At 42.9% G+C, this 16,417-nt stretch overlaps 1 protein-coding gene across 10 annotated transcripts in view; it reads left to right on the forward strand.

The window, feature by feature from the left end:
• The window catches only part of TNS1 (tensin 1), a 144,144-nt gene that overhangs the window by 51,851 nt on the left and 75,876 nt on the right, over positions 1-16,417 (forward strand). For 9 of the 10 annotated variants that reach the window (XM_075284669.1, XM_075284670.1, XM_075284663.1 and 6 more), the window contains exons 3-6: positions 9,227-9,268; positions 14,788-14,837; positions 15,632-15,803; positions 15,913-15,963. In XM_075284669.1, the coding sequence (XP_075140770.1) occupies positions 15,645-15,803; positions 15,913-15,963 (210 nt within the window). In that variant the 5' untranslated portion in view covers positions 9,227-9,268; positions 14,788-14,837; positions 15,632-15,644. Of the gene's footprint in view, positions 1-9,226; positions 9,269-11,568; positions 11,631-14,787; positions 14,838-15,631; positions 15,804-15,912; positions 15,964-16,417 lie in introns of those variants that run through there. The other variant, XM_075284666.1, reaches the window with a different exon arrangement.

Consider the following 16,417-nt stretch of genomic DNA (forward strand, 5'->3'; position numbering starts at 1 on the left):
TAGGGGGCTGTATACACTATGTGGGGGGGGGGTATATCACAGTATAGGGGCTGTATACACTATGTGGGGGGTATATCACAGTATAGGGGCTGTATACACTATGTGGGGGTATATCACAGTATAGGGGGCTGTATACACTATGTGGGGGTATATCACAGTATAGGGGGCTGTATACACTATGTGGGGGGTATATCACAGTATAGGGGGCTGTATACACTATGTGGGGGGTATATCACAGTATAGGGGGCTGTATACACTATGTGGGGGGTATATCACAGTATAGGGGTGGTATACACTATGTGAGGGTATATCACAGTATAGGGGGCTGTATACACTATGTGGGGGGTATATCACAGTATAGGGGTGGTATACACTATGTGGGGGGTATATCACAGTATAGGGGGCTGTATACACTATGTGGGGGGTATATCACAGTATAGGGGTGGTATACACTATGTGAGGGTATATCACAGTATAGGGGGCTGTATACACTATGTGGGGGGTATATCACAGTATAGGGGTGGTATACACTATGTGAGGGTATATCACAGTATAGGGGGCTGTATACACTATGTGGGGGGTATATCACAGTATAGGGGTGGTATACACTATGTGAGGGTATATCACAGTATAGGGGGCTGTATACACTATGTGGGGGGTATATCACAGTATAGGGGTGGTATACACTATGTGGGGGGTATATCACAGTATAGGGGCTGTATACACTATGTGGGGGGTATATCACAGTATAGGGGGCTGTATACACTATGTGGGGGGTATATCACAGTATAGGGGGCTGTATACACTATGTGGGGGGTATATCACAGTATAGGGGGCTGTATACACTATGTGGGGGGTATATCACAGTATAGGGGCGGTATACACTATGTGGGGGTATATCACAGTATAGGGGCGGTATACACTATGTGGGGGTATATCACAGTATAGGGGCTGTATACACTATGTGGGGGGTATATCACAGTATAGGGGGCTGTATACACTATGTGGGGGGTATATCACAGTATAGGGGGCTGTATACACTATGTGGGGGGTATATCACAGTATGGGGCTGTATACACTATGTGGGGGGTATATCACAGTATAGGGGCTGTATACACTATGTGGGGGGTATATCACAGTATAGGGGCTGTATACACTATGTGGGGGGTATATCACAGTATAGGGGGCTGTATACACTATGTGGGGGTATATCACAGTATAGGGGGCTGTATACACTATGTGGGGGTATATCACAGTATAGGGGGCTGTATACACTATGTGGAGGGTATATCACAGTATAGGGGCGGTATACACTATGTGGGGGGTATATCACAGTATAGGGGCTGTATACACTATGTGGGGGGTATATCACAGTATAGGGGCTGTATACACTATGTGGGGGGTATATCACAGTATAGGGGCTGTATACACTATGTGGGGGGTATATCACAGTATAGGGGGCTGTATACACTATGTGGGGGGTATATCACAGTATAGGGGCTGTATACACTATGTGGGGGGTATATCACAGTATAGGGGCGGTATACACTATGTGGGGGTATATCACAGTATAGGGGGCTGTATACACTATGTGGGGGGTATATCACAGTATAGGGGCTGTATACACTATGTGGGGGTATATCACAGTATAGGGGGCTGTATACACTATGTGGGGGGTATATCACAGTATAGGGGCGGTATACACTATGTGGGGGTATATCACAGTATAGGGGCGGTATACACTATGTGGGGGTATATCACAGTATAGGGGCTGTATACACTATGTGGGGGGTATATCACAGTATAGGGGGCTGTATACACTATGTGGGGGGTATATCACAGTATAGGGGGCTGTATACACTATGTGGGGGGTATATCACAGTATAGGGGTGGTATACACTATGTGGGGGTATATCACAGTATAGGGGGCTGTATACACTATGTGGGGGTATATCACAGTATAGGGGGCGGTATACACTATGTGGGGGTATATCACAGTATAGGGGCTGTATACACTATGTGGGGGGTATATCACAGTATAGGGGGCTGTATACACTATGTGGGGGTATATCACAGTATAGGGGGCTGTATACACTATGTGGGGGGTATATCACAGTATAGGGGCGGTATACACTATGTGGGGGTATATCACAGTATAGGGGCTGTATACACTATGTGGGGGTATATCACAGTATAGGGGGCGGTATACACTATGTGGGGGTATATCACAGTATAGGGGCTGTATACACTATGTGGGGGGTATATCACAGTATAGGGGGCGGTATACACTATGTGGGGGTATATCACAGTATAGGGGCTGTATACACTATGTGGGGGGGTATATCACAGTATAGGGGGCTGTATACACTATGTGGGGGTATATCACAGTATAGGGGCTGTATACACAATACTTATTCCATTAACAAATGTAAATTTGTAGACCATAAAAAGTGAAATGTTGCAAATCTAAAACATTTGCTCATGGAGTGATTTTGATAATGAGGATACATAAGGGTCTCACTAGTCATGTCATTGTCAGTGTGATCTTATAGGAGTGTGCCCCCTAGTGGTGAGAATATGCAAATCTGTCTCCCAAGATGTAAACAGGGAGACAGTGCCTCTGTTATGTTGCCCTCTATGGGAAGCAACCCTGAACAACATGCCCGACTTCCCAGAAGCCTTTACTGCATGATGCGAGGTTATAACCAAATCAATTTACATCTTGGGAGACAGATTTGCATATTCTTCCCATAATCCCTTGCAGTGGAGCAACTATGGCTGTATAAGTCTCCACACCCCTGAGAAGGTGGTCTCTCCCTAAGGAAAGACGTTATCCCCACAATCCTAGTGGTGAGTGAGAGCTGCCTAGAGTTTTATTCAGACATAAATGCACTTCTAGTCCTGCCAATACGTCTTATATTCTATGTAATACTTGTTATTAGAGATGAGCAAACACCGTTCCATCAAATATCATTGCGTTCCAGGTATTCATTCCCAATCGAACACTACATGGACACTGCTGGAGAATTTTGTTCAGTTCCAAAGGACTCTGTGTTTAGATTTGGCTCAGTCGCAGCTCCAGGACAGGCCTTGGAAGATTTCCTTTAGTGGCTCCATCTCAGCAGGATGGTGATGATGATGATGATGATGATGAAGCTTGGTTACATCTGGTGTCGGAAGGGAAAGTGGTTTCTGATCTACATGTAAAGTACTGGAGCATGTTGTTTGGACTATTAACACCTGATCAGAACCCTGTAGAGGTCATGTAGAGTCCGATATTAGAGGACCATTACCGCTAGTAGTCGTTGCAGTGGCCCCTGCACACAGTATTAAGCTCTTTTCATACCCCAGAGTATAATAATCGGAGACCGAGAGGGGGATACAAACATAAACACTGTTACTTACCTATCCCTGCGCTCCTCGCTGTCGGCTATCTTCAATGATGTCAGGGATGTCATGTGACCGGGGGCCTGCGTTGCGACGCATAAGGACGCAGGCCCCGGTCATGTGGCATCTGAGACGTCACACAAGTAGGCCCCAAAGCCTTTGCGGAGCGTGGAGAGGTAAGTAACACTGTTTATGTTTCTTACCTCTCCCAGGCCTCCGATCAATCATACTCGGACGTCTGAAAACACCCCCGAGTATAATAATGATGTTTGTGGGGCGCACGGTGTCACTTACCGATCCCGGCCCCTGTCAGTATTGGTAAGTAAGTAGAGCCTGTAAAAAAAAAAAAAAAAAAAAAGCCACGAGCGGCTGTTGCCGGGCCCCCTAATCTCCCGGTCCCGCTGCTTCCTCGGTACTTACGCCACTGGGTCACCTATAGAATATCTTTAGATCTTGCAGTATTTGCCATCGCCTGCACAGTTTATGTCTGACGTCTGTTTTTGGATCTGTCAATGTCTCTTGAAGTTTTCCATATTTCTTCGACTTTGTGTCAATCTGGCACTTTGCGTGAAATTGTCTCCAACCACAACACTCCGCCATCCTCGATCCTCCTCTCTCTTCCCCCAGGGGTTCAATAATTGTTTCCAAATCACTCTCTGGTCCGGCTTTGATCTCGGAGTCCGGCCCGTCGAGCGCTTTGACCGCACCAGCAGGCATTCCCGATAGGAACCGAGCGGCCGGGCTAAGATGTATTTAATAAGGCAGCCGGCCAAACAAATGGCTTATTTTAATATCTTTGTGGTTACCAACAAAAAATAAATGAAAGAATTGGATGTAAGAGGGCAGAGAGCGGAGCAGGCACAGGAGACGACCCCCTCCCAGAAGATCAAAAACTCCAGCAAGTCCCCGGGGTCCTGCGTGTTTATCCCAGTGCCGTGAGTTTAGGTTTCTTATACACTTGAAGGTTCTCCGATAAGATCTGTGGAGTTTACTAATATGGAAAAATACCGTCTTGGTTGAGGGGACGGAGCTCAGTGCTGAAGTGCAGTAGCCCCTTGTCTAAAAAAATTACCCAAAATCCAAGACAATGCGCTCATTTGTTTTATTCCGTATCGCTTTCCTTCTGCCTCGTATTGTACATGGGCCAAGATCGTATCTAAGCTGCCTTCTTAAGACAAATTTACTTTGTGAATATTTGTGAATTTCTGCAAAGTTTTTTTTTTTTACTTGAATCTTCTTCTACAAAGTTGTTACAATTCTATTCAGACAAGTTCTATCTACAATGTCCAATGTATTGGGCCACCTGTGCTTTTGTCTTAACTCTCGCTCCTTAGACTTCTCTTCACCACTCCTTGGTTAGGTCTTGTGTCACACTCCCTGACTTGGTTTTGACTGTCACTTCTTGTTGAAGACTTGACTATAATTCCAGGCCATTGGCCACTAATCCTTGGTCTGGTCTTGACTATCACTCCATTACAGTATCTAAGCTGTCACTTCTCATTCCTTGGTATCATCTTGAGTACCCCTTTTTGGGCTGTTCTAGGCTGTCACTCCTTGGGCTTATCTTGACTATTACTTCTTGGTCAGGTCCTCCTGATTAAACATTGTCTTCTTGACTATCGCTCCTGGACCTCATCTTGACAATCACTTCTTGGCCTGACCTTGACTCTCACACCTTGACATTATCTTGACAGTCATTCCTTGACCTCAGTTTGTCTATCATTGCTTAGCCTGGTTTTGACCGTATCTTGACTATGACTTCTTGGTCTGGTCTTGGCCATCACTCCTTGGCTATCTTCATATACTCCTTGGTTAGGTCTGATCTGTCGCTTCCGGGTTTGGTTTTGACTGTCATTTCTTGTCTAGGTCTTGGGATGACTATAGTTCCTTGACCTGCTTTTTGGCTAGGACTCTTTGGCCTCATCCTCACTACCCCTCCTTAGCTTTATCTTGACAGGTTTCAGCATTTCTACTTGGTCTTAAGGATCATACCTTAGCACATTAAGTATCACTCCTTGACTTTAGCATTACTTCCTGACCTGAACTTGACCACCACTTCTTGTCCTTGCCCTTATCACCAGTCCTTGAGCTTCACTCCTTGACCCATCCTTGCAGAACACTTCTTGGCTTAGACTTCTTCAGTTTTTCTTGGCTTTGAGCATGACTCCTTGGCCCAGCCTTGTGTTCTAGTTCTCCTCCATACTCCAGATTGCTGTCATGTTATAATTTCCATATAATTATTATATAGTCTGTTACTCCGTCTGCGGCCTCTGTTTATTATGTTTCTTGAGGCAACGAGCCAAGAGCCTAATGACCAACTTCTTGCCCTCAGTAGATGGATTAGGCCACAATCTTGGTGACTTCTTGTCATAAATCATATTTATGTCCTGTGGATTAATATATGGGCGGTTTATCTTATCACTGCTTGCTTGTATTTGGGAAGTTGATAGGACACAGATCTGTCTGGGTAAATACTCTGTGGCAGGGAATACAAGGACCAGTGTTGCGGTAATGTGACTCTGGGATCATGGGCTTCTTGGCTCCGTGCCCCGTTACTTCTGACTTCTTAATCCATCGCTTGATTCAAAGAATGGCATAACCAAAGAAATGTGTGCCCCCTGCTGGGCAAACCTGTAGCTGCATAGAATTGGCATTGGGACAATGTAATTCATGCAGTGGAATGTACGGGATCACTTTATCAATGTATCAGTTCTATTTGATATAAAGTATCAAATATTGTATCAATTTTTTTTTCTTTTCTGACTATAGACATCCTATGGACCCTGTGACTTGATGGGGGTACAAATTATTACCAAGATGCGCTTAAGGGCCACTATTAAGATAAAATTAAAGGAATCATCAAGAAACAGGAAACCTTGTGGTGTCTCAGTTGATATAAATGATAGTGACTTGGGTTCTAAGTGCTGAGCTTTGGACGTTGACTACTTTACCTGTTGCTTGTTAATGTTCCCGTGAATTCCCAGGATCCTTAGTTCTATATGATAATAGCAATAATAGACATTAGACCGCCGCACTGTGTGAACAAGGTCTGAGGCCGTGGATACAGACACTGGACATATGGGAGATGTTAGGTAGTTGTCGGTGACTAATGCCCCACAAATGGGGATAGAGGCGACCTGGACCCACAGGAATGAACTCATCAGAGAAATATCCCATAAATGCGGAAAGTCTTGGATTAGTCCGTAGCATTGACGAGACCCTCATGAAGATTCATGTGACTGTGGTTAGCCAATTGACAATTTACAGACTGCCATAAAAAGTTCTGTAATGTCGAACATATAGTACATTGTGTTTCAGTCCTCGCCGGGTTTGTAGGAACAACAACTTTATTTTCGAGGGTCTTTGTTTTGTTGTTGGCAGAATCTTAAAGGGCATCTGTAACCCTCAAAGTTTATAGAGATAGTGTCTGTGTATGTATGTGTGATACTGTCTGAGGGGGTAGTGTATCTAAGCCCACCCTGTGTGATATTGTTTACAGAGTTAGTGTATCTAAACCTCCCATGGGTCATATAGTCTGCTAAGTCGCTATACCAAATCCTATTATTTTTAATATTGTGTTCTGAGCTGTGTATCTAAGCCTATCCTATGTGATACTGTATACTAAGCTGTGTATCTAATCCTATCCGGTGTGATACTGTATACTGAGCGGTGTATCTAATCCTACCATGTGTGATACTGTATACTGAGCTGTGTATCTAATCCTATCCTGTGTGATACTGTATACTGAGCTGTGTATCTAATCCTATCCTGTGTGATACTGTATACTGAGCCGTGTATCTAATCCTATCCTGTGTGATACTGTATACTGAGCCGTGTATCTAATCCTATCCTGTGTGATACTGTATACTGAGCTGTGTATCTAATCCTATCCTGTGTGATACTGTATACTGAGCTGTGTATCTAATCCTATCCTGTGTGATACTGTATACTGAGCTGTATCTAATCCTATCCTGTGTGATACTGTATACTAAGCTGTGTATCTAATCCTATCCGGTGTGATACTGTATACTGAGCTGTGTATCTAAGCCTATCCTGTGTGATACTGTATACTGAGCTGTGTATCTAATCCTATCCTGTGTGATACTGTATACTGAGCTGTGTATCTAATCCTATCCTGTGTGATACTGTATACTGAGCTGTGTATCTAATCCTATCCTGTGTGATACTGTATACTGAGCTGTGTATCTAATCCTATCCTGTGTGATACTGTATACTGAGCCGTGTATCTAATCCTATCCTGTGTGATACTGTATACTGAGCTGTGTATCTAATCCTATCCTGTGTGATACTGTATACTGAGCCGTGTATCTAATCCTATCCTGTGTGATACTGTATACTGAGCTGTGTATCTAATCCTATCCTGTGTGATACTGTATACTGAGCTGTGTATCTAATCCTATCCTGTGTGATACTGTATACTGAGCTGTGTATCTAATCCTATCCTGTGTGATACTGTATACTGAGCTGTATCTAATCCTATCCCGTGTGATACTGTATACTGTGCTGTATCTAATCTTATCCCGTGTGATACTGTATACTGAGCTGTGTATCTAATCCTATCCTTTGTGATACTGTATACTGAGCTGTATCTAATCCTATCCTGTGTGATACTGTATACTGAGCTGTGTATCTAATCCTATCCTGTGTGATACTGTATACTGAGCTGTGTATCTAATCCTATCCTTTGTGATACTGTATACTGAGCTGTGTATCTAATCCTATCCTGTGTGATGCTGTATACTGAGCTGTGTATCTAATCCTATCCTGTGTGATACTGTATACTGAGCTGTGTATCTAATCCTATCCTTTGTGATACTGTATACTGAGCTGTGTATCTAATCCTATCCTGTGTGATACTGTATACTGAGCTGTGTATCTAATCCTATCCTGTGTGATGCTGTATACTGAGCTGTGTATCTAATCCTATCCTGTGTGATACTGTATACTGAGCTGTGTATCTAATCCTATCCTTTGTGATACTGTATACTGAGCTGTGTATCTAATCCTATCCTGTGTGATGCTGTATACTGAGCTGTGTATCTAATCCTATCCTGTGTGATACTGTATACTGAGCTGTGTATCTAATCCTTTCTGTGTGATACTGTATACTGAGCTGTGTATCTAATCCTTTCTGTGTGATACTATTTCCTTCGTTCCCGCCTCTTGTTTACTTCTTTCTTTTCGGCTGTTTCTTTGCCTGTAACATGAATGACAATCTTCTGACAACCATGGCTGATGTCCTGGTAGTCGGGGGCCGTCTAATCCCCTCCTGGGCCACAACCAATTACTTACACTAAAATGTATTGTGAATGGTTGGTGTGACCTCTAGTGGGCGCCACTGATATCTCAGATGGTTCCCAGCACCTTGTAGTTCTAGAACGTACTGGAGTTGGGAAACTTTTACTGCAGGGGACACAAACCTCCCATCTACTGCTATTGGTTGTCCTGGACTACAGTCTATTGCTCGCAGTTATCAGCCATTTAGGTTGGGGAGAGGTTGGCTGTGATATTCAATAGGACCTCCATACCCCTATTTCCACTATTTTATGTCACCGACCTCCAGAGACTTTTATCCCCTATGTCCAGATACAACCGCAGACAATACTCTGTGAGCTAAACACATCAGCAGCAGAAGCACAACTCTCTCCCCTGTCCTGATATTCTGTTACAGTGTATCAGTCTGGAGTCCAGGTTATTTATATATCACAGAGACCTCGATACAATTGTAACAGAAATAATGGACAATTGTAAATGTTGCAGAGCAATAGAATACATGTCAGGCAGATTCTGATATATTGTATTATTTTTCTTATTTCAGCCAACCAGCACAGAGAGCCCACAGAAGCATGTAGACACGACAGTGAGTATACGGCCGCACCTATATACCTATACAGTGCATGGGAAATGAGGCACAACTACAAGAAAATATCTATCTATCTATCTATCTATCTATCTATCTATCTATCTATCTCCTATCTATCTATCTCCTATCTATCTATCTATCTATCTATCTATCTATCTATCTATCTATCTATCTATCTCCTATCTATCTATCTCCTATCTATCTATCTATCTAACTATCTATCTCCTATCTATCTATCTCCTATCTATCTATCTATCTATCTCCTATCTATCAATCTATCTATCTATCTATCTATCTATCTATCTATCTCCTATCTATCAATCTATCTATCATCTATCTATCTCCTATCTATCTATCTCCTATCTATCTATCTCCTATCTATCTATCTCCTATCTATCTATCTATCTATCTATCTATCTATCTATCTATCTCCTATCTATCTATCTATCTCCTATCTATCTATCTATCTATCTATCTATCTATCTATCTATCTATCTATCTCCTATCTATCTATCTAACTATCTATCTCCTATCTATCTATCTCCTATCTATCTATCTCCTATCTATCTATCTATCTATCTATCTCCTATCTATCTATCTATCTATCTATCTATCTATCTATCTCCTATCTATCTATCTCCTATCTATCTATCTCCTATCTATCTATCTCCTATCTATCTATCTATCTCCTATCTATCTATCTCCTATCTATCTATCTCCTATCTATCTATCTATCTATCTATCTATCTATCTATCTATCTATCTCCTATCTATCTATCTCCTATCTATCTATCTATCTATCTATCTATCTATCTAACTATCTATCTCCTATCTATCTATCTCCTATCTATCTATCTATCTATCTATCTATCTATCTATCTCCTATCTATCAATCTATCTATCATCTATCTATCTCCTATCTATCTATCTAACTATCTATCTCCTATCTATCTATCTCCTATCTATCTATCTCCTATCTATCTATCTCCTATCTATCTATCTATCTATCTATCTATCTATCTATCTGTCTGTCTGTCTGTCTGTCTGTCTGTCTGTCTGTCTATCTATCTATCTATCTATCTATCTCCTATCTATCTATCTATCTCCTATCTATCTCCTATCTATCTATCTATCTATCTATCTATCTATCTATCTATCTATCTATCTATCTATCTCCTATCTATCTATCTAACTATCTATCTCCTATCTATCTATCTCCTATCTATCTATCTCCTATCTATCTATCTATCTATCTATCTATCTCCTATCTATCTATCTCCTATCTATCTATCTATCTCCTATCTATCTATCTCCTATCTATCTATCTATCTCCTATCTATCTATCTCCTATCTATCTATCTCCTATCTATCTATCTCCTATCTATCTATCTTCTATCTATCTATCTCCTATCTATCTATCTCCTATCTATCTATCTCCTATCTATCTATCTCCTATCTATCTCCTATCTATCTATCTCCTATCTATCTATCTCCTATCTATCTATCTCCTATCTATCTATCTCCTATCTATCTATCTATCTATCTCCTATCTATCTATCTCCTATCTATCTATCTATCTCCTATCTATCTATCTCCTATCTATCTATCTATCTCCTATCTATCTATCTCCTATCTATCTATCTCCTATCTATCTATCTCCTATCTATCTATCTATCTATCTATCTATCTCCTATCTATCTATCTCCTATCTATCTATCTATCTATCTATCTATCTATCTATCTATCTATCTATCTATCTATCTATCTATCGCCATATCGTAATAATGGTATATCCTCGTGACATGCTATAACTTTCAAGAGAAGCCTAGTCTTTTGATACCTGGATTTGGAGTATTCCTTTAAGGAAAGCTGGGTGACAACTGACAACCCCTGTGCTTGTGGTAATGATGGGTACATGGCTTCATATGACTTGCTATTTCTGTGCTCTTGTGTTCTGGGCATTTTGTTCTTATGAAAGATCTTTCTTTAAGGAATTTTCTTGCACTTTTTCCAGCTGCAAAAATAGTTTGACATTTCTGCTTGTTCTTATGTGTAACATTGTGCAGGAGGTAAAGGGTTAATGGGGCTGCTGTTCACATCAGCTGATAAGAGCCTGACCCTATACAGGGAGGACATTGCAGGGAGGAGATCACGGGCTGTGTAGTCAGAAGGACAAGCGTTACTTTCTGACTAGTTATTGCAAAAATAGTGACACCCCTGATGTGAGGCAACAGAGCCGAAGGGGCACAGGACCGCGGGGTGCAAGAGGGGCTCGGGGGAATTTGGATTGTACGGATTTTCGCGCCTTGCAGCCATGAAGTCCTGGAAACAGCTGGTGCGGAGATTCAGCTTGTCGCAGGTAAGTCTTTAGGAAAAACTCAGTCATGTGATCGAAGATAAGATGGAGGCCGTGTATGGGGTGTCAGAATATATTAGGAGATCACTTAAAGGGATATCAAATCAGAACATTTCAGGGTGGCCTTTTACGTAATTGTGTCATTTTACTGGGAAACCTTTGTTACATTGTATCTTCTAGCAAGTGAATAGAAATTGTCTGTGCAGGAGCCCCGACCTGATGTGAGCGGAGCCTTTCCTGCGCTGACACCCGGGGTGCTCTGTAGTACATGACCTGTTGTCAGGATGGTTTCCAGTCACTGACAAGAAGCAGAGACCTTGGAATGATGAGAAATTGAAGCGCAATGTAGAATGGAGGTGGTTACATTATATGGTGACTGAGCTCTATAGAAGAGATTGTGCCCCATGTGATATGTGACTGGTCACCAGTATTGGGGGGTCTGACAACCCTGACGCCCCCTCCTGTAATTCATGGTCTCCATCTGTTTGGTGGATCCTCAGGACAGTAGGGATTGGGAATCGCTGGCCACATTTCTGAGTTGATAGCCCGCACTATGTGACCAGGTTTCTTTCTCACTCTGTATCGGATATTTGGCGCCTCCGTTTGTTTGCTGTGTAATCTCACTTCCTCTTCACGACTTTGCAAGTTCTATAAAACACAATCTAACTGATAATACGAATACTGGCACGTTACTATATTATTAAGATTATAAAACAGGTTAGGACTTAAAGGGACAGACCCATAATTCATTCTTTATTGTGCAAGTGTTGGCTATTGTGATGCTATCTCCTATCTATCTATCTATCTATCTATCTATCTATCTATCTATCTATCTATCTATCTATCTATCTATCATCTATCTCCTATCTTATAATACTCGTGTTCTTCCAGAAAATGATTGCAATCACAAATTCTTTGGTATTATTTTCTTCATTTAATTTGTCTTCAATGAAAAACCACAAAAAGAATTGTCAAAAAGCCAAATTGGATATAATTCCACAGCAAACATAAAAAAGAGGGTGGACAAAAGTATTGGCACCATCTGAAAAATCATGTGATGCTTCTCTAATTTGTGTAATTAACAGCACCTGTTACTTACCTGAGGCACCTAACAGGTGGTGGCAATAATTAAATCACACTTGCAGCCAGGTGACATGGATTAAAGTTGACTCCACCTCTGTCCTGTGTCCTTGTGTGACCACATTGAGCATGGAGAAAAGAAAGAAGACCAAAGAACTGTCTGAGGACTTGAGAAGCAAAATTGTGAGGAAGCCTGAGCAATCTCAAGGCTACAAGTCCATCTCCAAAGACCTGAATGTTCCTGTGTCTACCGTGCGCAGTGTCATCAAGAAGTGTAAAGCCCATGGCCCTGTGGCTAACCTCCCTAGATGTGGACGCAAAAGAAACATTGACCAGAGATTTCACTGCAAGATTGTGCGGATGGTGGATAAAGAACCTCGACTAACATCCAAACAAGTCCAAGCTGCCCTGCAGTCCGAGGGTACAACAGTGTCACCCCGTACTATCCAGTGTCACCCCGTACTATCCAGTGTCAGCGTCTGAATGAGAAGGGACTGTATGGTAGGAGACCCAGGAAGACCCCACTTCTTACCCACAGACATAAGCCAGGCTGGAGTTTGCCAAAACTTACCTGAGAAAGCCAAAACCGTTCTGGAAGAATGTTCTCTGGTCAGAGGAGACAAAAGTAGGAAAAGGCCTCAACATAGAGATTACAGGGAAAAAGAGAAGAAGATGCCCCCTACAGTCAGACATGGCGGAGGTCCCTGATGGTTTGGGGTTGCTTTGCTGCCTCTGGCACTGGACTGCTTGACCGTGTGCATGGCATTATGAAGTCTGAAGACGACCAACACATTGTGCAGCATCATGTAGGGCCCAGTGTGAGAAAGCCGGGTCTCCCTCAGAGGTCAGGGCTCTTCCAGCAGGACAACGACCCAAAACACACTTCAGGTCAGCACTAGAAAATGGTGGTGAGAGAAAGCCCTGGAGACTTGTAAAGTGGCAGCAATGAGTCCAGCCCTGAATCCCATAGAACACCTGTGGGGGAGGGGAGAGATCTCTTGGTGGCAGTTTGGAGAAGGCCCCCTTCACATCTCAGGGGGGACCGCGAGCAGTTTCCCAAAGAAGAAGGGTCTAAGATTCCAGCAGAGCCTTGTAAGAAACTCATTGCTGGTTAGCGGAAGCGGTTGTGCGCAGTTATTGTGTCTAAAGGTTGTGCTACCAAGTATTAGGCTGAGGGCGCCAATACTTCTGTCCGCACCAGTTCTGGAGTTTTGTGTAAAATGATCAATGATGTGACTTTTTTTTCATTCTCTTTTGTGTTTTTTCAGTGCAAGCAAAATAAATGAAGATATTACCAAAGAGTTTGTGCTTGTAATCATTATCTGGGGGACACCGAGGATTATCTGACAGAACTGCAGGGGGCGATACTTTTGGCCAACACTCTATCTCCTATCTCTCTCCTATCTCTCTCCTATCTCTCTCTCTCTCCTCTCTCTCTCTCCCATCTCTCTCCCATCTCTCTCCCCTCTCTCTCCCCTCTCTCTCCCCTCTCTCTCCCCTCTCTCTCCCCTCTCTCTCCCCTCTCTCTCCCCTCTCTCTCCCCTCTCTCTCCCCTCTCTCTCCCCTCTCTCTCCCCTCTCTCTCCCCTCTCTCTCCCCTCTCTCTCCCCTCTCTCTCTATCTCATCTCCATCTCCTATCTATCCATCCATCTGTATTTATGAATATCTTTGTTTCCATTCCTCATTCACCATCTAATGGTGACGTTCTCCATATATAACACCATATAGTTTCCTGTGGGGCTCTGGTGTGTTATAGCTCCTATACTGCACCTTGCTACCTGGACAGTTGAACTCCAGGGGGCGCCCTACCAAGTGGTGATAACAGTGAGACCAGATCAGTATCAAACACTATCAGCCGGAACATTGATAAATGACCAGATAATCTGATCCCAAAACTATCCAAACTGTGACATTTGTGGATTTCCAGAAGTGACAGCCTTGATGTTGTCTCTCTCTATTAGATTATGTGCAGTCTGTGGGATTTCCTGCATGTCTCATGAGTTATCATCTGAACGCTCTGTATAATCCTGCTGTGTCTCACATGTCATCTAATAACCTGGAATCTCTGTAATCTCCGCAGGGCTCCACCAAGTCCTCCAGAAGTAGCCAGTCCCGCCGCCGACCATCCAGGTGAGGATTAATCTATCTCCTATCTATCTCTATCTATCTATCTATCTATCTATCTATCTATCTATCTATCTATCTATCTATCTATCTATCTATCTATCTATCTCCTATCTATCTATCTCCTATCTATCTATCTATCTATCTATCTATCTCCTATCTATCTATCTATCTATCTATCTATCTATCTATCTATCTATCTATCTATGTATCTATCTCCTATCTATCTATCTGCCCTATATATTACAATCCATTTCTCGTGTCGTCCCTTTCGTTGATAAATCCTTTCAACCCTTCTCCATTGTATTGGTGAGATCTGTTAATATGAGGCCTCACTATATTTGACCCGCACGGGTAGAATGTTCCTGACTCAGACAGGAATGGAGCAGCCATGGGGATGTCGTGCCCTCTCACACAGACAGCTGCTTTCTGCCTGGCCCCCATCTCTTAGAACATAGGGTGAGGCCGCTCACATACCTCGCATCCCATGTGACACACTAAAATCCAGCATGGAAATTTCCTGAGACTGATCCGGACTCCACAGAGAAGAAGCCCATTTAGATGTCCCACACATGTGATTCCCACATCACACTGCGCCTTGTTTTTTTCGAGAAGTTATGTAGATCGTGAAGATTTCTATGGTGGTCGTAAACAACATGTGGATTGCAAGGAAGTATGACAAAAATGTAGATGTCAAGATAGAGACAAGAAGCTCCGCTCCATGTTGTGCCATAGTATTTATCTCACATGGCTTCTGAAGGATCACTCATCAGAAGGTCGTCTTCTTCTTCCCACTGCAGGAGCTTCAGCTTGATGCACACCATGGAGGACAGCTGTGAGTTGGATCTCACCTACATCACAGAACGGATCATCTCTGTCACCTTCTCTGCAGGGACAGAAGAGGCCAACTTCTGCCGAAACCTCAAGGAGGTGGCGCATATGCTGAAGTCCAAACATGGGGACAACTACCTGGTGAGTTCCTCTGAGAACTTGACCTCTACTATAAGACCAAAATAGTGTTCCATGTGATGAGATATTTTGTGTTCCCGATGCAAACATTTCCTCCTTCTTTCTGTTTCAGATCTTCAATTTGTCAGAGAGAAGACATGACATCAGCAAGTTACATACTAAGGTGAGCAATGGTGGATTGAGTGGACCCTGAGCTGTTTCCAAATGTGGCCCCTTCCCACCCCAACCACCCAACCCTGTGGTGCTATGTCTATAAACATCAAAAGCTTCCTATGCTAGTTTTGACATCTGACTGTTACCCTTCCCCTTGCCCCTGCACCCCTACCCATGGAAATGGTAGCACCCAGTTATTTGTTAGGTTTGGGATACGCATGGACTTTGTGTGGAACACAATGATTTCCTATGACAGACGTAAGGAAACCTTCATTTCCCCATTATTCTCCATCTAGCCCAGACCACCATGACGGCTTCTCCTAGTGACTGTAGATTAAGTTTCCGAGCATGTTGCCAAAAACTCTTTGGCTCCTTTTTTCTGGAGCCAACACCAGTCTTTATGGAGTTAGAGTGGTGAGTTTAAGGTTTAGGGATACTTTGGGGTCAGGGTTGTTGGAGTGATG

This window comes from Leptodactylus fuscus, chromosome 8 (genome assembly GCF_031893055.1).
Source record: "Leptodactylus fuscus isolate aLepFus1 chromosome 8, aLepFus1.hap2, whole genome shotgun sequence".
In the NCBI taxonomy this organism is placed as follows: Eukaryota; Metazoa; Chordata; class Amphibia; order Anura; family Leptodactylidae; genus Leptodactylus; species Leptodactylus fuscus.